Below are 21193 nucleotides of genomic sequence, written 5' to 3' on the forward strand. Positions count from 1 at the left end.
AGCTAGACTGATACTTTGGGCTGATTCAAATGCGGGCAGTTAGGCATTTGGGATAAGCCTAGGGTGGCTCCCTCCAGAATCATCTTGTGGTTGGGTTGTGGAAGAGACTTCCTCCAGCTCCAAAAGCTTTCTCTAACAGTAATATTAATTGCACCCTTTACACTGTAGTAACAGTTCTAAAGACTTGAAGGAGTATACTTTGAAATTATAGCTATTGGGTCTTTTTATGCCCTTTTTAATGATTACTTTAAATAGTAAGGATCGGCTGTTATTTGTGTCCGGGGTTTGGGTTCCCATAGAAACTTCAAAATTTAGAAATAATCCACTATTCTATGCAAATGTGATCATCACCATTAAATTTACAGAAATGTCTGAAACAATAGAAGGCAGCACGAGTTTCCTAGTTCCAAAAGCCTTTGCTGCTTTTGGTCCAGAATTCTCGAAATCTAGGAAAATAGACATGTCCCTGTGACGAAAGGCATGAGTCAAAGGAAGAACTTTGGAGGATTTAATCAGTAGAGGATTTAATGTGAAGGCCTATCTAAACATTTTTCAAGTGCTGTCTCTCTTAATCCTCACAGCAGCCCTGCAAGGGAGATATTATTAGCTCCATTGTACTGAAGAGGATACTGAGGCTTAGAGAAATCAATTAAATCCAACAGCGAATAAACTATCAAACTGAGATCTCTCTGGGACACTTTATTCTGCACAATTTAGAAATCTGAGAGTCATGAGAAGTGAGGAAAGATAACGAACCTCACCTCTCCGGGTGAAGACTAGCAGTCCTCCAGGGCGATAAGGACATGGTTTCCCACAAGGCCCTGTGGCGGTCCCACATACCCCACAGTGACTCTCCACTGTCCCATGAGAGTCCACAGGCTGGAGGGAATAAAGCACCTTTCTCAACTCTACTGCTCCCATATCAAAATTCTAAGATTTTCCCCTTCTCCTTGGTTTCTAAACATCTAAAAAGCACCTTAACATGGTTATGAAAATGTAAATGTAACGTAAAATGTAATCTCCATTTTAGGAAATGCATTTTTAAATCCTTTCTGATAAGATGAGCATTGCAACAAGCAAGGTACCAAGTTATCTTTGTCGAGTTGACTCTATACCTAATTACTCATATGGTACTAGCATTTTTATAACCCGAATACATGGCTTTTTTTTTTTTTTTTGCTTCAAATTCTCAGGCCCCTGCTTAAGTTCTTCAGCAGGTTTTGAGGGATTTTTCTTCTCATTTTTTTAAAAGCAGGAATATAATACAGTACCTTTTTTTTTTTTTTTGCAATGAAAGCTGTTTTTTGTAATAAAAGAAATAGGAAAAGAAAAGCAAGTAAAAGTACAGAAACAGATTTTCATAATAACTGCTTCCAGAGGAACAGAGAGCAACAAAGAATTGGGAGAACTGCTAAGAATGTAGCAGGTGTTGTCTTGCTACACACACACGCACACAGACAGGCTCATTGGTTTAATAGAAGGATGAGGAGGGAAAGTACTAGGCAGGAAAATCTCATAAATAATCCAGAATTACCAAAAGAAAGCTGCCCATCGGCCCAGAGTGAGAATGAGAACACATGATTAAGTTCAAAGACGTGCTTCTTTGTCCCTGACATGTGTCAGTCAGCTGAGGAAGAATCTCCTCTGTCCTCCCCTTATCGAAACAGCCTCCTTGACTTGCAAGGACATTCATTTACTTCGATTTCCCATTAGATATTAAAGTCCCCTACTGCAAAAAAAAAAAATTAACAATAAAAAGATAATATAGTTAGGCATTCTAAACTAGTCAGTTTTGGGTTCTTAAATGCTTTTCCATTTTCTGTAAATATTTCAGAACTACATGTACTGTACCTCTAATAGATTACATAGATGGGAATGATTATTCCATTGAACCACAGCAAGGTGGGGATGAAGATGGTTTTGCCAGAGGGGCCTGGGACTGGAGTTTACTATGGAAACGTATTCCTCTAAGCCACAAGGAAAAGGCCAAAAGAAAACATAGAACTGAACCTTATCGGTAAAGATTACTACTTTATTTTCTCATGTGGAATGTTTATCTAAGTACTTTTTTTTTCCTTCCCCATGTCCTCGTATAAATATGTGGGTCCATACATATGCTTCCATTTCATCTGTGCTGCCATCATCAACACAATACAGAACCATTTGCACTGTGCCGATTATAGATGTCATAAATGGCAAAACATATGAAATTATCCCCCAAGGGGGTGGTGACGAAGATGGGTATGCCCGAGGAGCATGGGATTGGAGTATGCTCTGGAAACGGGTGCCTCTGACCCCTCGAGAGAAGAGAATGAGAAAGACAAAAACTGAACCATATCGGTAATCACTAAATCACTTACATGTTTTTCTTTTCTCCAGTTGCTGCTAACCTATTAACCTCTTGCCAAGCTAAAAAGTTTGTTATTAAAACTGTAACTGCTGCCTCACATTCTGAGAGGGTTTCTTCCCTTGCACTATTCGAGATCTGAATTCACTTTTGCTTCTTTGTAATTGCTTTCTCCCTAAATGCAAGCTCTCTTTTTTTGGTGGGAGGGAGGGATGTTATATGGCATTAGTTCCAAACACGAATGAAGAAAAGAAAATCTTTGCCATCCTTTCCTAGTAAACTAGACATCAAATTTTATTCTTTTGACGGTAATGTCATTCTGTAAATTTAAAACACATAAATTCCATTACAATCCAAGTTTTATATCCACTTTGATGCCTTGGGTGTAGTGTTAGCAATGAAAGGCATTAGCGAGAGATTCTTTTGTTTTTTTCTTTCTTTTTTATATGCTAACTCTTAAATACTAATTTTGTACCCGTTAAATCTGATGCATAAAAATACATGACTGTGGAAAATGTTACATAGTAGAAGCTTTTATTAGTTCATTCTCAGAAGAGCACTTGGTTAAAAGGAAACTTTGTTCCAAAATCAGCTTTCGTCCCTTCTGTGGTTCTTGAAATAGAACAATTTATGTTCCTCTATTCTTCTGGTCTTTTATAAGTGGAACATTATACTATATTTCAAAAGAGGGACCCCAAATGAAATGTTTGCTCAAATGTTAGTGTAGGCTTCTAAATGTGTCTCATTTTATTTTTCTGATCTTATGGTTCTGCTTTTGGTCTCTCTCTCCCTGTTACACTACTGATAATGTTAGAACTCTGTTTTGGGAAGGTGTTTCCAATGTCATGGAAATGCCGGTGGGATTTGGGCATATCATGATATCAAGATACTGAAATGGCAAACATAAGGAAATTATAAAACCTTAAGCTTTATTTGACAGTTTCCAAATTTCTCTTTGAAGTTTTTTTTCAAAATAGTCTAGGAAACTACTGCTTACCCACTTAACCTAACAAATAATTCTGAGAGAAAAAAAATAGGGGATGATGATTACATTTATATTTCTGCCAATTCCATGGGCTAGTAAAGAAACTTTTAGAAGTGAGCTAGAAAAAGTTAAGGGAGGTTTTCGTGTTAAGATCTATTTTCAAACGTATACTGAGCTAAGTGGGAATATATTTAAAGATCAAAAAGGCAAAGTTATAATAGAGTAATTTTAAATGATAGCTAAATAAATGAGACATGAAAATACAACCAAAAATGTAATAGGGCTGTTTAGTGAGTTAGGCAGCATACTTTAAGAAGAAAAGGCAACAGAGAATGACTTTCCCCTGATGTGATTTTCCTTTAACACTGAGAATATTACTTGATTCATTATGTATCCACTCAACAAATATTTAATGAGTGCTTACTGTGTGCCAGGCACTATTTTCTGGAGATAAATTTTAAAAAATATGTTCCCTCATGGTACTTAAAATATAGTGGGTGAGACAGAAGCTAAATGCATAACTACATAGATAACTCTGGAACAGCAACTGTGATGAGTGGTATGAAGAAAAATAAAAGGCTACATGGAGCTTATGGAAGGAGAACCTAGTCCAGCCTGGAGGATCCAGAACCGCCTCCCTGGCAAAGTGTCCTTGAGGCTGAGACCTGAAGAATGAGGAGTCAACCCTGTGGAGGAGGAGGAACATTTCAGGAGACCAAACAGAACAAGTGAAGGCCCTGAGACAGAAGGCAGTGTGACATGTTGATGGCACGAGCAGAGCAGTGAAGAATGCAGGACAAGGGAGCCAGCTGAACCTCCAGAGTGGAGAGAGGCTGGCATCATGCAGGCCCACATTGACTCTGCTCTGCTTGCTGTGGATCAGGCTTGGAAGGTGGCAGAATAGAAAAAAGGACAAGTTAGGGGGTTACTGCAACAGTCCAAGCAGTGGTAGGTTGGTCTAGGGTGGTGGCAGTGAAGTTGGAAAGAAGTAGACAGATTCAAGATGTATTTTCAAGGTGGAATCAATAGGAATTAGTGATGGATTGAATATCAGGTGTAATTCTAAAGAAGGTCCTCTAGTAGAGGAATCTACTTAAAAGTCATGATGCATTAATAATTAATTGTTTGGGGGTAGGAGACAAAGAACAGGATGAAAATTATTCCCCTGTCACTTCTCCTAATGATGGAAATGGCTTGTCTCCAAAAAGCTACCAAATTTTTTTCTCTTGTCCCTAAAAAGTCCCAATTCAAGAAGCCCCACAGATCACCCTTTTGCATTCCTACCTCCCGACACAGTAAATAGCTATGTTTAATTCTTCTGTGTCGTCTCTGTGCTACATTTGCAAACTCTGAATGAACTGTGGCTGTTCTAGGATGATTTACACCCTTATTTGGCAAGCCCCTGAGCTATAAAATTAAAAAATGACAGACTACTTCCATGGTGTATGGTTTCACTCATCCCAGAATGACTCATAAATCATTTCAGGAGCAGTTAGCAGACCACGGCTGTGTGGCTCAGTGTTTTTAGGAGTGAAAGAGAAATTGTATTTTAACTAACTCTAAAGGCTTAATTTTTAAATCAGTAAAGGAACCAAGGCGCCCTCTTATGGCAAAATGATGCAATCCTCTAATTTGTAGTGAACTGTAATTCTATTTCAGTTAGAAATTGTGGTAAGTCTATTAAAGAAGAATTATGAACAGATTGTAAGGCTTTATAATTTCTTGATGTTTGGCCATCATCTTTTCCCCGTTATGCATTATTTAGACTGTATTCCAGAAACACTTGCTGTCTGTTGGTGAAGGGATATTGGCAATTTGTCTTTAATAGTTATTAGTGTTTCTTTTTCTTAGGTCCCCAGCCATGGCTGGTGGGTTATTTGCCATTGAACGAGAGTTCTTCTTTGAACTGGGTCTCTATGATCCAGGTCTCCAGATTTGGGGTGGTGAAAACTTTGAGATCTCATACAAGGTAACATTTCATTTAAACAAATGGAGTTTTCTAAGTAGTTAACTGGCTTTCATGACTTTCAGATAAGGCTGATTTCTTTGGAAAGAACTCCTTAAAGCATTTCTCTAAATCATAAGGAATGACTATCAAAAATGTATGCTTTTCAGGAAAAATAAGGCAAAATGCAAGCTCCAAATTTACCACCTATTTACGTAACTCAGCTCAAAATTGAGGCCAGCAAGCTTCAGAAATACCCCCCCCCCCCCCCCCCGCCAACCCCCAGCCAAGGAATTCTATATACTAGAGCCATTTTTGTAGGAGCCCCTTGGAGAATTTGCATGTATTGGGGCCACGTTTGACCATTCACTGATGTGGTTACCCTTCATCATCTCAGGACATGATAATGCAGGACAGAAGCAGATCCCAACAATGACGGCATCCTCAGACTGACAGTGGAGCTGCCTTCCTGCAGCAGCCCCTGTCATTGGGGCAGTCCTTGGACAATGATGTCTTCTGCTCCTACTCCCCTCCCCCCATTCTCCAAAAGAAAGAAAGAAAGAACTCTATGGCAGTTTGAGTTGAATATTCAACTTAGCACCATGAGGAATAGGAGTAACTCAGTCCTTAATCTCAAGGAACTTATAGTCAATAAGAAGAAATTAGAATTATACTTCAATTCATAATACAATAAGAAGGTAGAATGGCATTCAGTTGGTGTGATTAAGAAACAGCATCATGCTGGAGGTAGAATTTGAGGCAGAACTACAACTTGGGCACGGTATCAATAAGCAGAGAGGGAGGGGAGGGGCAATTCTACGCAAACAGAACGGGTGGGAACCTGAAGAATATTCGGGAAACAGTGAGGAGCATGGTTTAGCAGAATCTTACAGCATGAATGAGAAAGACATCCAGAAGATAAGTGGACATGTATGTGAGAACCATATAGAAGGGAGCCTTTAATGCTGAGCTAAGAGATTTTTATCTAGTTTGATAAGCAATGGAAAACTATGAAAGGTATTAAGCAAGGGAAGAACATGACCCAAAGCTGCCCTTCAGCTAGAATAATCTCTTAGTATAAATAAGGTTAACCTTGAGTAGAGAGAAGCTGGGGTGAAGAAGCCAGTTAGGACATTATTATAATAATCAGCCAGGTGGGAAATATATTAACAATGGAAATGATGAATGATTTTAGGAATGAAGAATCTGCATGACTTTGCCAGGTTACATTGGGAAAGGGTTGCTTGGAGCTACACATACACAGGAAGAGGCCCCTTAGTAGCAGTATATTACTAATTCCCTGTTGCCTTCTTCCTCATTATGTGAGTTTGAAAAACAAGCAAATTATTTTAGGATTTGTTTAGTTTATGAATTCCCCGTGGACACTGTATCTCATTTAGATTTCAGATTTACATTTACAAGATAAATTTTCAGCTATAATTTCTTTTGGCATTTGAAACAACTTCCACATGTGTTTTTCCTTGATAGATATGGCAGTGTGGTGGCAAATTACTGTTTGTCCCTTGTTCTCGCGTTGGACACATCTACCGTCTTGAGGGTTGGCAAGGGAATCCTCCACCCCTTTATGTTGGGTCTTCTCCAACTCTGAAGGTGAGTTTTTTGGTTAAAAGGGGAGAAGGCTAGGGAACTAACATTTGTGTTCCAAATGCTGTGGTAGTAACTTAAATGTCAGCTCACTGAATGGGATATGTTGTTTAAGCAATCATGCTGGTTCTCATTTTTAACTTAGGCTAGATTTAGTCATGAAACATCTTACTGTTTTTTAAGATTATTCATTGTATCTCATTCTGGTTAAGATTCTTATATTGAGTGTTCTCCATGAAGATGTCTCAAATAAATTCAAAAAGAACTGACACTCTGTAGGAAAGTAGTTGAAAGGAAAATATTAGCTTCTATTATTCACACATGAGAAAAATATTATTTTTGTTTGGTTTAAAAAAATTAAAGTAACCATATTAAGAACTTTTGTAGTAAACAAAATCAAATTTTTGAACAGTGCTTGCAAAATATTAGTCATCTTTTGTCCCTTAAACCAGGGACAAACCAGGAAAGCTTCCCACAGAGGCCAAATGTCCCACTGTTAGGAGCACGAAGGCGCTCTCTGTGACTGAGAAACTTTGAAGTTCCTTTGGTTGGGTTGCTTTCATAAATTCTAAGAACATATGACTCCAATGCCCTTCGTTTTCTGCAGCTTTTAACCAAGTCAAAAGCAGAAGGAAGTTTATTATTGGCTGCAGATGCAACTTGAGACAGTTCCCCAAAGGGGAATAGATAACAGAAGCAAAGACAGCTAGGCTTTAAGATCCTACGCAGCTTTCTAACTGGGCAAATTATCTTAGAAATAGCCAAATGGAGCCCCAGCTATAACAAGGGATGAGATTAGAAGATCCACGATAAAACAAAGATAGCTCCAAATTAACACCAGGCCTGACGGGCATTACAGGAAAAGAACCTGCCCTTGGAGTCAGACCCATAAGCACGAAGGATTAATGAAAAATCACCTTGATTCAAGAAGGTCTCTGCTGCAAAGAAAAGGAAAAGAGATGAGAGGGAAATACTTATCTACTCTAAAATTAACTTCAGATGCCATAAAACTACCCAATAAATGTAACTTCAGCCTACATCTAGTGAGTGCCCAGACTGTGCCAGGTACTTTCCTTTCTCCAGTTTCAACACTGTCCACTACAGCCACCAGGGTGCCAGTGGCCCATGTCTATTTCTTTAGTCCATTTGTCTGGTCTGAGCCTCAGACCTTTATAGTCAATTGTCGTTTAGAATTATCCTCTTAGATGACCCTCAGATATTTCAAACTCAGTGCAGTCAAAGCCGAACTTAAACTTTTCCTCAAAAGTGATCCCTTTCCTGTATTCTGTTTGCCCATGAATGAACCTTAGGGGGCATTTTAGGGTTGTCCGCCTCTCTCGCCACCCGCCTTTCCAAGCCCTGATGATTCCACCTCGTCCGTATCTCTTAAATCCATTCCTCTCTGGGTTTAGTCCAGGTCCTCAGATCTCTCCCTTGGATATCAGGTGGCCTCCCACTTGGCTCTCTACCATCAGGTTCAACCCCCTTCAGTCCACCCTCCACTCACCACCAGCGTTATCCCCCTGAAAATTAAAACTGATGTCTGTTACCTCTTTAAAACCTTTTGATGGCTCTCTACTAAAGGATAAAATGCAAAATCCTAGAAAAGAATAATCATATTCATAACAGCTGACACTTTTTTGAGTGCTTAGTTATGTACGAGACACAAATCTAAATGCTTTCCATAGATGAACTTCTTAATTTTCAAAACACACTGTAAAGTAAGGACTATAATTATTCTCATCTTAAAATGAGGAAACTGAGGCAGGTTTTCTCTCAGTGGATCCTGCATTCCACTTGTGGTAGAATTCTTGCAGGACCCCAAATGCACCATGACTGTCATACTTCGTTTGCTTTTCTCTTTGCCGTGGATACCATTCCCACCTAATTAACCACTCCTTTGAGACTGAGCTCTCCAGCGCCCTCCGTGGTGCCCCTCTGGCCTTCTCCATCCCAAACAATGAAGTGCTCCTTCTTTTTGTTGCTATAACCGTATGTGTGTGCACTCGTCTCTTCATGTGTGTTAGTATCTAGAAGACATGAACTATATCTAATTTTGGATGGATTTGCAAGAATTCAAAATATTTATCAATACTATCACGTGTGTTTTTTTTTTAGGTTTGAATCTACGGGCTTTGCAACAATATGCCTGTGGGAGCACGTTCACCCTTTGATAGTTATCTTGTACCCTAGAAAACCTAATCTCAACAGTACATATTCCTGCTCCTGGTGTAAAACAGGCAGGGGTCAGCAACTATGGCCAATAGGCCACATCTAGCCCTTTTTAGTAACTACAGTTATCTTGGAGCACAGCCACACCCATGTGTTTGCGTGTTGTGATATGGCTACTTTCTGACTCCAACAACAGAGCTGAGGAGTTGCAACAGAAAGTATGGCCCACTAAGCCAAAAATACATACTCTCTGGCCCTTTAAAGAGAAGGTTGGCTGATGCATGATGTAGAAGACCAAGGGACTAGATTGCGTATGCTCTAAACCTGTCACATGCATTCATTCAGTAAAACCTTAGAAGTTAGATCTTTGTCAGTTATCACAATGTCAACATACTGTATTGTTCTTTAGTTGCTTTTTCTTAAAGTGCACCAACTGGGGAAAATGTCCAATTAATTCTGGGTTATAGTAAAATGGTTATATTAGAGTTGAAACAAGACCAACAAAAGCCACCTGCAAAAATGTGTTTTATTAATCAGAGTTATTGTTTTTCATGATTGTTTCTGAAATGAGATTTGTTCCCTACACATGGTAGTAGTGTGGCTCTTAACAGAAAGAGATTGTTCTGGGAGAAGGAGGACCAGTGTGCAGCCAGCCTCTCATAAACCCTCTCTGGGCTTCAATTTCTTCCTCTCAAAGCAGCATAGAATATATTTTCGTAGAATACATGATCCTGCAGCTCAGGGATATCAGATTCTGTGTCTATCACTTTTTAGTTGAACACGTGTGACATTTCTATCCATGGCAATTGACAAATTAGAAACATTAGCTCACTTGCTTTTGTTGCTTAATTAAACATTAGGTCCTATTGAAATGAGTCTGTTATATGTTGGTCATATGTCATGTGTCTAAGATAGGCTATTTATGACATTACTAATATTTTTATTTTTCAGAATGATACTAACTTTCTTTTTCACAGAATTATGTTAGAGTTGTAGAGGTTTGGTGGGATGAATATAAAGACTACTTCTATGCTAGTCGTCCTGAATCGAAAGCACTACCATATGGGGATATATCTGAGCTGAAGAAATTTCGAGAAGATCACAACTGCAAAAGTTTCAAATGGTTCATGGAAGAAATAGCTTATGATATCACCTCACACTACCCTCTACCACCCAAAAATGTTGACTGGGGAGAAGTAAGTATTAGCTGATATTCAGATCTCAAAGTTATGTGTTTGGAGACTGAGTTTGGAGGAAGGCAGAGATGGAAATGTGTGAGTGAAAGAGAAGAATTCTTGGGGAAGAGTTTAGCTAAAAACTGTCTGGTACTTTCCACTAGAAGGTTACAACTCCCCCAACCCCCGACCGCCATGTCCCCTCCTCTCAGCCTTTGCACATGTAGCCCTCTGGTCTGGAACACTGTCCACTCCCTCCAGCTCCTGCCACTTCCCTGCCCCTCACTCCGACTCCCTTTCTTGGCTAATCCCAACTTATCCCATAGTTCTCAATTTATAGTGCACCACCACTGAAAAGCCTTTTTCTATTCTTCCGCACTCCATCAAAAAGACTGAGTTCTGTGATCTCTCCATAGGTTCTCATAATGCTCAGAATTGCCTTTCTCTCAGCCCTCCTGTAAATGCTTCAACACTTTGTCCACCATTGTGTCCCAATGGACTAACACAGAGATCCCCATATACAATAGGCACTCACACAATGCTTGTCAAATGAATGAATTAATCAGTGGTAACTGAAAATAATTAAAATCAGGCAAAGGCATTGATCTGTCTTTTCATTGTTTTGTTTCTGCAAACTTGCCTTTGTAACCCCATTTCTGATTGCATCCACCCAAGTGCCTTATACTGACTGCTGCCTCATAGGTGTATTAAACAAGCCGTGACCTTTCAAGTCTTCATGCCTTTGCTTAATTGTGTATTCAGAAAATATTGGTTGAGGGCCTACTATATGCCAGACATTCTTCTAGACATACAACAAGACAAGCAAGGTCCTTTTCCTCAGAGAACTTGCATGCTCACGGGGGAGAGAGAGAAAAACAGGGAAAACAAAGCAGATGATGACAGGTGGTGGTAAGGGCTATGAAGGAAATAAACAGGTGATGCTCAAGAGGACTTAGGGACAGGGTAAGGAGGGCTCCTCTGAGGAGGTGACATTTAATCTGAGATCTGAATGATAAAAAGCAAGTCAGAGAGCGAGGAAAGAGTGTTCCAAGTAAAGAAAATGGTGAGTTTGAAGGCTCTGAGTAAGGAAATGCTTTGCATGTTTGATAAGCAGGAGAGAGGAGGTTAAATGAGGAGGGGGGCCTTTGGGGCCGGCCTGGTGGCATAGTGGTTAAGTTCACACAGATCCAAGGTGCGGACCTACACACCACTCATCAAGCCATGCTGTGGTGGCTTCCTACATACAAAATACAGGAAGATTGGCACAGATGTTAGCTCAGGGCTAATCTTCCTCACCAAAAATTAAATAACTAAATAAATGAGGAGGGAAGCCTTTATCCTAAGGGTGTTGGGAAGCCACGGGAGGGTTTTACACAGGTAACACGATTCGATTTATGCTTTTGTTTTTAATCACCCTGCTGTAAGAATTTAGAGTAGAAACAAAGATGCCAGTCAGGAAACCAGTAGGGTAATTCCAATGAGAAGTGATGGTGGCTTAGACTAGGGTGGTGAAAATGGAGGTGGAGAGAAGTGGACAGATTTGAGATATACAGTTCATCTGGAGGTAGATCACTGATGGATTGATGTGTGAAGGATATGGGCCAAGATGACTAGTTTGGGTTTTCATCTGAGTAGTCAATTAGGTGGCAGCTGAGATTGGGTAGGTGGTACAGGGGACGGGTGGGGAGGGTTCAGGGAATAGCAAGTTCTATGTTGGTTTTCTGCTCATGGGAAGTGCCCATTAGACATCTAGGTGGAGCTGTCAAGCGGATCTCAGGCTTTGTGGTACTGAAGCCCAGAAAAGAGGCATTGTACATTTGGAGCCATCGTCAGGTGCACAGTTTCATGGGACTGAATGAGATTACCTCGGGGGGAAGACATAGATAGAGAAAAGAGGATGGGATCCACTCCTAAGGCATTCCAACATTTAGAGTTTGGGAATAAAAGGAGAAGCCAACACTTATGCTGCTCTCTCTGCACCTCTGGTTTTAATACCTTTTTTTCCGTATACTCTTACTTCACCTCTGTTCTGTTACAGCAAATTGTGTTTAACTCCCACTTAGACCATAAGCCCCTGGGAATCTGGACTACATCTTGGCTCTCTCTTAATCTCTGAGAACACCTAATTAGTACAGTGCCTTCTCTGTAAAAGGAATGAGTTTTCTTGGTGATCTTGTCCAGTCTCGTGGCTTTAAAACCATCTATGTGCTGATGATGCTAAAATTTCTATCTTCGACCCAAATCTGTCTCCCAGAGCCTGGACAAGGACATCTAGCTGCCTGCACCACATCTCCACTGAATGTCTAATCAACATTTCAAACTCGACAAATCCAGCATTGAACTTCCTGTCTCCCCTCCCCAACCCATCTTTGCTGATAGCTCAGGCCAAAAGCTCTGGAGTCATCTTTGGATCTGCTCCTTCTCTCACACTTCACATCTGGTTCCCCCTCTGACCCTTTCTTGCTGTGGTCTCAGCCATCACATCTCTCTCACTGAGACTGACTTTGCCTGTTGTAAACACGGCAATCAGAGTCAGCTTTTTAAAACGTGAGTCAGGTCACGTTACCTCTGTTAGAAACCTGCAGTGACACCCCCTTTCACGTGGAGTGAAGGCACAGCCCTTCCCAGTGGCCTCTAGGGCCTACGTAATCAGCCCTGTTCCTCTCTGGCCTCACTCCACCCTGGCCCCACTGGCCTCCTCACTGGTCTTCAGACTTGCCGCAAGCATGCTCCTGCCTTTGCCCTTCCCTCTGCCTGGAAAAGCAAAGCTAGCCTCTGCATGCGTGGCTGATATATATAGACCCCACATCTTCTCAAATGTCACCTTCTCAATGAGATCTACCCTGCTGGCCCCCAAACACTCCCAGCGCCCTGCCCTTAACTTGCTCCTCTTTTCCCCAGGGCCCTTATCACTTCCTAACATATCCATCATGCTTTTTGCGTGTATTCTGTCTTTCCCTCCCTAGAACATAGCTCGCTGGGGTAAGGATGTTTATGTTTTGTTCACTGGTCTATCAGAGCCTACCACATGCCTGACCAGTGTCACTTAGTATTTGATGAATGAATAAAGGCGTGAGTGAATGGAGAGATGGAATTGCCTGTCCCCCTAAGTGTCACCCCTGAACACATCTTCAGTTTAACCTCTCTCTGTTCTGGCCCCTGCACGGTACGCTTCACCTCTCAGCATTCCCTGCACATTCTGGGTAGACCCCTACCAGTTACAAAGACGTCTGCTTGGGGCTGTCTTCAGAGTTCCTCCAGACAGGGCGAGAGTCTCCTTCTGCATGTTCCTCCCACCATCCTGAGCGACACTTCCCTCAGCCGCCCTGCAGACGTGAGGGCCTGGGCCAAGACTTGCTTCTCTTTGTGTCTTCTCAAGCTCTTATCGTCATAGGTGCTCAGTCGGTATTTGCTGACTGAATGAATGAACAAGACATTTTATCCAAATACTACAGTATCTTATAATTGAAATATAAATATATAATATTTCCAAAAAGGAGAAAGGTTATTTTTATACAAAATGTGTATCCCAAAGATGGAAACCTGTGTTTGCTTCTCACCTACATTATCCACAGTCAGAGAAAAGTCTCACTGCCTGGCCCACATGCCATAACCTTTGCCCCCTAGGCCCCTGGAGGCAGCCACCAAAAGTGAGAGAGTTACCTTACAAATATGGTCTGGTCTAGACATCTAGGGTCAGTGTCTCTTACCACTGTGGTTAGGTAACTTTACTCTATTTCCTTCTCATTCACAAGAATTATCATGAATCAGAAATTATACTTCATGATATCTTTTTTTTTATTCTTCTGTGGTATTTTATCAAAATCTATAGGCCATTGCCCTTAGTTGGAATGAGTCCATTCCAGTGTTGACCTCAAGACCATAAATGATTTCACAGATAACTGATATGCTCTAAACCCCGCAAAGACTGACAATACTGTAATGACCTGTTACGACACATACCCAGATTTCCACTGTGAACTGCAACATTTAACATGACATTCTTTTACTTTGATGCCAGAGCTTATTAAAAACTAAACTGTTGCCTGCTTTTTGGTTCTTTGTTTGTTTTTTTAGATCAGAGGCTTTGAAACTGTTTACTGCATTGATAGCATGGGAAGAACAAACGGCGGCTTTGTTGAACTAGGACCCTGCCACAGGATGGGAGGGAATCAGGTAAGGAGCCATACTGTCGTGTTTAAATTGTTCTGCACTGAGAGCTGCCAGGCTCGTTGATCGCAGGGTTTCCAATTTGGTGATTTTGTTTTGAAAAAGTAAAACATTCTATAAAACATTGAGAATGCTGAAACCTTTACTTAGTTGAGGGGGATAATAGCAATATTGGATTTCACGTAAGCAATCAGAATCTAGAACTTGTGTCTAATAAAAGAGATTAGAATATATTTTTGTGTGAGCATATAACTGTGTAAGCTTAATTCCCAAACAATTTTATCTGCAAATATTTTCCTATTCCATATTTTTACCCGGTAAGCTGGGATGTTACTGCCAGTAATGTATATTTCACTCATACATTTTCTTAGTTCCTTATGTGGGTATTTTTCTTGTCTCTAATTTAGATTGTGAAACATTATCAGGTCTGTTTCCATTTTTTCATTTGCTCACATTATTGGTACATAATAAATGTGTGTTCATGACCATTCTAGATCTAAGAGGCTAAAGAACATAATTCTTTAAGTGTTAGTAGGGGTCTTCACTAACATCAAAATGAATATAATTCCTGTCTTTGTACTTAGAGTTCTGAACATACAGAAAAATAAGATAGTCATTAGGTTTAACTATAGGAGACAAGTTTCTTTTCTTTTTTGTTTTTTAAATGTATATCAGCAGAGAGGATGACTGTTATTTTTTCTTTTTCTTTTTTAATAGCTTTTCCGAATCAATGAAGCTAATCAACTCATGCAGTATGACCAGTGTTTGACAAAGGGACCTGATGGGTCAAAAGTTATGATTACACACTGTAATTTAAACGAATTTAAGGAATGGCAGTACTTCAAGGTAGTCTGCATTTTAATTCCTGAAATAATATATGCCATCTCATTTTAATAACACCTACCATGTGGAACTTAGCTGTATAAATCTTAAAAGCTGCATTCAAATTGACTTGCACTTCCCTCTCATTTAGTCAGTTGTTTTTCTGATCACTGAGTGACTCATTGTTCCATAATGAAGGGTCACTTTTATTCTCTGGTGCAATATTGTCATGTAATGAGGTCACAAGGTATCCATGAAGACCCACTGCTAATTTCAGTAACATGGGAAAATCAATGTTCTGTGAGGCAAGCATCACCATTTGTTCTAATATCAAAATCTGATTTTTTGAAATTTAAGTGATTAAGGTGACTTAAAATGATTTTTTAAATCTAAATTCATTCAAGTCAAATATGTATATGTAAGAAATACTGCATTTATAGTTCATGTTGTCCAGCAGGTGGCGACAGAGACAAACAAATAACACTTGGAAATCTAGGCCTTCACAACTTCCTTATCATTGCTGTTTGCTAAATACAACAGGATAACTGTTGCCTGTTGCTTGTTTTAAAGCTCATATTTACTTAGTCACTTGACTCTTTGGGAGGAGTGTTTCTATTTAAGCTGTGAGTATTCAAATTTCTGTGCCAAGTTGAGGATTCCAACATATTAATGGATTTATTTTCAAAGTCTAGACTTGGCTGAAATAAATCAATTTATTATGAAACAAAAAGTTGGGAAAGCTGCCCCAAACTGAAAGAACCTGGCAACACTCCACTTTCTTTACTCGTCTGATCTTTGTTATCGTCTCCTATCTGTCATGCAAGCACTTGTTTGCTATGTAATGATGATATTATGACCCCGCTTAATATTCCTAGTTATCATCATTCATAGATAATTACTGTGAAGTCGTAAGTATGTGTCAGTTGCTGATCTTTTTCTTATAATAAGTTAGGAAGGGAAAGATTAACGTAAACCCTGAAGAACAGAGTTTATTTCCACAAAGAAAGATGAAAAATAGCAAAACATGATAGGGGTCAGTGAGAACAACATTAGTTAAATAGTAAAAGAAAGCTGGCAGGCCAGAAACCACCATCAAGAAGTAATGGATAAAAAAATGGAATGTACATATTTCAGATATTTTGAAGGACACAGCGCTGAATATACATTTGTGCATCAGACATTACTAAATATTCACTGAGCCCAACGATGTGATGACTTCAAAAAATAGCTAAAGCACATCATACCTTAATGGCAGAGAAGGAAAATCATGCAGAATAAAAATAAACAAAATGCCATAGGACGGCAAAAGAGAGATTAATAGGAGGAATTATTTCTGATGAGTTTCATATAGGAAGTATCATTGTACCACGTCTTGATGGACAAAAAGGCTTTTCATGGAGTATAAATAAGAAAACTGGGTGAGTAAAGCCATGGCATGAAAGTGTATAGAGAATTCTAGGAGTCACATTTAGTTTGGTGTTCCTAAATTGCACCGCAGATGGAAGAACATTGAACTTCATTTTATAAGTTTTGGAGAGCGATTGACGTTAGTGGAGGAACACAGTGATAGGAAACAGTGGGCACCTTTAGGAAAATAATCCTGGGAGCATTGTGAAGAATGAACTGATAAGCAAGGAGATCAGCCTCAATCGGCAGTTCTCAAGCTTTTTACACTCTTAGAAAAGTATCGAGACTCCCTGCAGACAGATTTTGTCTATTTGTTATTTGTTTATTTGTTATTTGTTAGGTTATAGCTAAGACTATTTCCTAAATTGGAAATTAAATCTGAGAAATTTTGTATTTATGTACTAATTCATATAAAAGTAACAATAATAACTAATACCTGTTAATATAAATAACCCTTTTAATGAAAAATAACTTTTTCAAAAACGAGCTGAGAAGGATAGCATCGTTTTTTAGTTTTGCAAATCCCTTTAGTGTCCGGTTTAATAGAAGACAGCTGGATTCTTATACTGCTACTGCATTTAATGTGCTATGTTGTTTTAGTTGAAGTGTCTGAGAAAAATCCAGCCTCACGTGAACATGTAGTTGGAAAACAGGGTTAACTTAATAGCCTTTTCAGATAATCATGGCTATTCTTCTTTGGTGCTACACCACAACTTGAAAAGTGGTAGTTTCTTAAAAGTTATTTGCAGTGTAGAACCTGAAACCATGTCAGTGAACATTTAGTCCCATGCCACATTAAAATCCATTGGTCTGTCTTTCACTCTGAATGGATCTTCTACCCATGTGAGCTTTTGTAACATCATACATTGCTTGTTTGGAAAATTTTGGTCCACTAAGTTATGTAGATCTTCCAAATGTTGACACATTTCATTATACATTGTCAAAAATCCACAACTATAGTCACTGATTTCATCAGAAAAGTCTTCAAATATTGTAAAGCTATCAAGTTCATGGTGATGATACAAGTTTTCCAAAACTCTAATTTTTGCTTGAATACTCGATTTTATCAGTGGCAACAAAAACTGTTAGATTTGTGTTGGGTGTTTTTTTCTTGAAGTGACAGTCTCACTTCATTTTCAAGAAAATGTCTACCCAGTCCCAAGTTTGAATAATCAGTTTGTTTGAGTTGTTCTTTCAAGTCAAAATGACATTCCATGAGAAAAGCAGCAGTTCAACTCTCAAGTCCAACAAGTGCACACGTGCTTTCCCTCAAGATACCATTGTACTTCAGTGTATAGAAGTGCTTTATGCATACTTTGCATTTCATCTTATAGAATATTTTTAAAAAGTATTCTCAAAGGTCAAGATTTAGTAAAACTAATAAGTTTTACTGCTTCATCAAGGACATTCTTAAGTGAAACCAGTGTTTTCTTTTGTAACTGAGTGTGTGGCCGTGAAGAATGTAACTACTGGCACAGTATTGGGTCGCTGCTTAATTTATGCTAGGACCCCAGCCCTTTTACCCCCCATCGCTTTAACACCATCAGTATAAATGTCAATACAATGAAGAAAGCAAATGGGGGTCTTTGTATTATGAAAATAATTGTCACCTTACAGACCCAATCTTAGATGGTCTAAGCACCACACTCTGGGAAACCCTGAGCTGTACTGAACAAACCTACAACAGATGATGGGGGCTAACCTACGGCATCGGCAGTGGAGATGGGAAAGGATATATCCAGAGACATTCCAAATATCAGTCCCAAATGAAGGCCGCAATGTGGAGGAAGGAAGGAAGGAAGGAAGGAAGGTGCAGCATGAGATGCCTCTATCCTGAGGGCTGGAAAGCTGGTATTACTATTAGCTGTGATAGGAGCTGGGGAAGTGGTTCTGAGGGGAAGATAAAGAATTTAGGTTTGTCTACATTGGATTTTTGAGATACCAGCAGTACATCATGACTTAACAATAAAAGGACTGAAAGACGGAAATCCGAAGTTTGGGTCTGGTTGGTTTAAGCCTGTCTAATTTGCTTGAATTATCTTATTATGAAAGCCAGGTAGTGACTTCTTCTAATGTCAGTGATATCAAAACAGTGCAAAATTAAAACTTCTTTTTCCTGTGTTTTCCAGAACCTGCACAGATTTACTCACATTCCTTCAGGAAAGTGTTTAGATCGCTCAGAGGTCCTACATCAAGTGTTCATCTCCAATTGTGACTCAAGTAAAATGACTCAAAAGTGGGAAATAAATAACATCCATAGTGTTTAGAAAGGATAAAAGAAACCAATAACCTACCTACTGACACGTAAATTTATACAGGACTGAAAACCGCCTGAAACCTGCTGCAACGATTATTACCTGTACAGCTCCAAACCCAGAACCTCCTGGTCAGTTTGAAGGATGTTGATAAACTGTGATTTTACAATAACATTATCATCTGCAGTTACTGTTTACAAAACTGCTTTTACCTTAAACCTTGTAGGTGTTTACATCTTTTTTTGTTTTGTCTTAAGCTGATGTTGGTAATTTGTGCATTTAGCTCTGCTTTGTTTAGAACAGAGTTAAAAGCATTATTGTCTTCTTTGGGATTACACTCAGGGGTCTGAAAGGCAGTTTGATTTTTTTTTTTTTTTAACACACTTGAAAAAAGGTTGGAGTAACCAGACTTTCATATATAACTTGGTGATTATCAACCTGTTGTGTCTTTATTTAATTTTACATCTTTTTGAAGCACTGCCACAGGTTATTAGCCAAGGTGGCCTTCCTTCACAGTCATGCTGCTTTTTTGAAAGGTGAATTTCAACACATTTAGTGCCTCTTTCATTTCTCAGTATATATTTCAAGAGCTTTTAATGAAACTTATAGGATGGTAATGACAGAATTGTCACCTGTGTGAGGAACACTTTTACTACTCAGAGATGAATTTATGTGCTACCACTTGCTCTGAAATTGATTATTGTATGGCTTGAAAAAGAAATGACCATATGGAACATCCCCAGGCTATTCCGTTGGGTTTAAGATCGTATGGCATTAACTCCCTTACTTCCTGGCATTCCCAATGCCCTCTGTCAGTACCAACTCCTCAGACAGCAAAGGGGTCTACCAGCTAGAGAAACATTGTCCACTGATGTTTAGGATTTCTTTCCTCCAGTACTTATCACTACAGAAAACTATAAATAATTCTCAGTTTTGAAACCTTGAAATGGGGGTAACAAAAACAACAAAACACCACTGTAAACACAGCAAAGGGTCATCCTGACCAAGATAAGAATTTCCGAGCCCTTATTAGATTAAGCCTTACAAAACTCCCGTGCATTATAACCTAAGCTGTGCAACCTATGAAGCCAAGAGTGAATGGATGTTTCATTTATATCTTCATCCAAATGAAATTCCCTGCACATTTTTAAAATTTAAAAAAAAAAGGCTATTTAAAAATACAGCTCATTAACAAAGATGAACTCCTTTCTTTTAGATTAGGTGTTAGTTCCCTAGTGTTTCTTAATGTTTTTTAGGAAGCATATTTCTATTAGTATTTTTCCAGTGAAAAGAAGACTTGTTTCGATTTAAACATTTATTAAGATAGTACCTAAAATAGGAAAACCAAATACTGCAAGTGGTCAATTAGATTTTAAGTTCTAAATAAATTCTTTTATTACCCAAAAGATTAAAATGCTATGTTGAGTGAAAAAAAAATGTGATAAGGTGGGGAATGGCAAATAAATTACACATCTTTGATCCTGTAATCATGATATAATTACAATGAAAGGAATTCACAAACTACTGTGAGAGGGAAATATTTTTAAGTAAAGCTTAAAAACTAAAAAAAAAACAAAAACAAAAAAAACAAAACTCTACATTTCTTTAAAAGAAAAGCCTACAAATTTGTTTCTTCCAAGCTTAGTTCTTAAATTTGGAGAGTCAAAGTTAAACATCCCAAACAAAGTTCTATTTATAATTTTGAATTGTCAATTTGTATTTTGCTACTGATCTGTGATCAACCATTTTAACTTTCATTCATCTCCAGGGATGTTTAAAAGGAACTCATTTCTATGCTTATATAATTACAAAATAAATCAACTATAAAAAAGAGACTAAGAGAACTGGTACTTGTGTGTTTGCAAATGGGCTTCATTTTCCTTGTTGAATAGATTATAACCTTGTTAACTATGCATAGGCCTAAGAAAGGTGGCACATAAACTGTTCATGTAAATTTTAAGTGGGTATTTTGTGCAATTCATTAAGATACTCTATGAAAATGATTCTATATATTGAAATCAGAAACCTTACCAAACGCGAAAAACATCAGAAGCTGCTGCCATAATGACTATTTTCTACTGTAGGCTGCTTTGGAAATAATTCTCATATCCTTGCTTTGTAAGTTGATAATATCACTATGCATTTCTACACATTTTATAAATTTGATTTATGCAGATTTTGATACACTGTATGTTTCTGTAGAAATTGTATAAATATTCAAAATTTTATTAGGGATAAATTTGAGAAGTTTATGTATATCTTAATTCTGGGTTGCTTGTTTTTTAGGTGAGAAAAAAATAAAATACTGTA

General features: G+C 38.7%; 1 protein-coding gene across 2 annotated transcripts in view; it reads left to right on the plus strand.

The window, feature by feature from the left end:
• The window catches only part of GALNT7 (polypeptide N-acetylgalactosaminyltransferase 7), a 136901-nt gene extending 115708 nt beyond the window's left edge, over positions 1 to 21193 (plus strand). Inside the window, exons 6-12 of one of the 2 annotated variants that reach the window (XM_046657282.1) lie at positions 1835 to 2017; positions 5184 to 5301; positions 6766 to 6888; positions 10032 to 10250; positions 14307 to 14405; positions 15117 to 15245; positions 18758 to 21193. In XM_046657282.1, coding sequence (XP_046513238.1) covers positions 1835 to 2017; positions 5184 to 5301; positions 6766 to 6888; positions 10032 to 10250; positions 14307 to 14405; positions 15117 to 15245; positions 18758 to 18895 — 1009 coding nt within the window. In that variant the 3' untranslated portion in view covers positions 18896 to 21193. Of the gene's footprint in view, positions 1 to 1834; positions 2018 to 2157; positions 2341 to 5183; positions 5302 to 6765; positions 6889 to 10031; positions 10251 to 14306; positions 14406 to 15116; positions 15246 to 18757 lie in introns of both variants that reach the window. The other variant, XM_046657281.1, reaches the window with a different exon arrangement.

Source organism: Equus quagga, chromosome 3 (genome assembly GCF_021613505.1).
Source record: "Equus quagga isolate Etosha38 chromosome 3, UCLA_HA_Equagga_1.0, whole genome shotgun sequence".
NCBI classification, from domain to species: domain Eukaryota; kingdom Metazoa; phylum Chordata; class Mammalia; order Perissodactyla; family Equidae; genus Equus; species Equus quagga.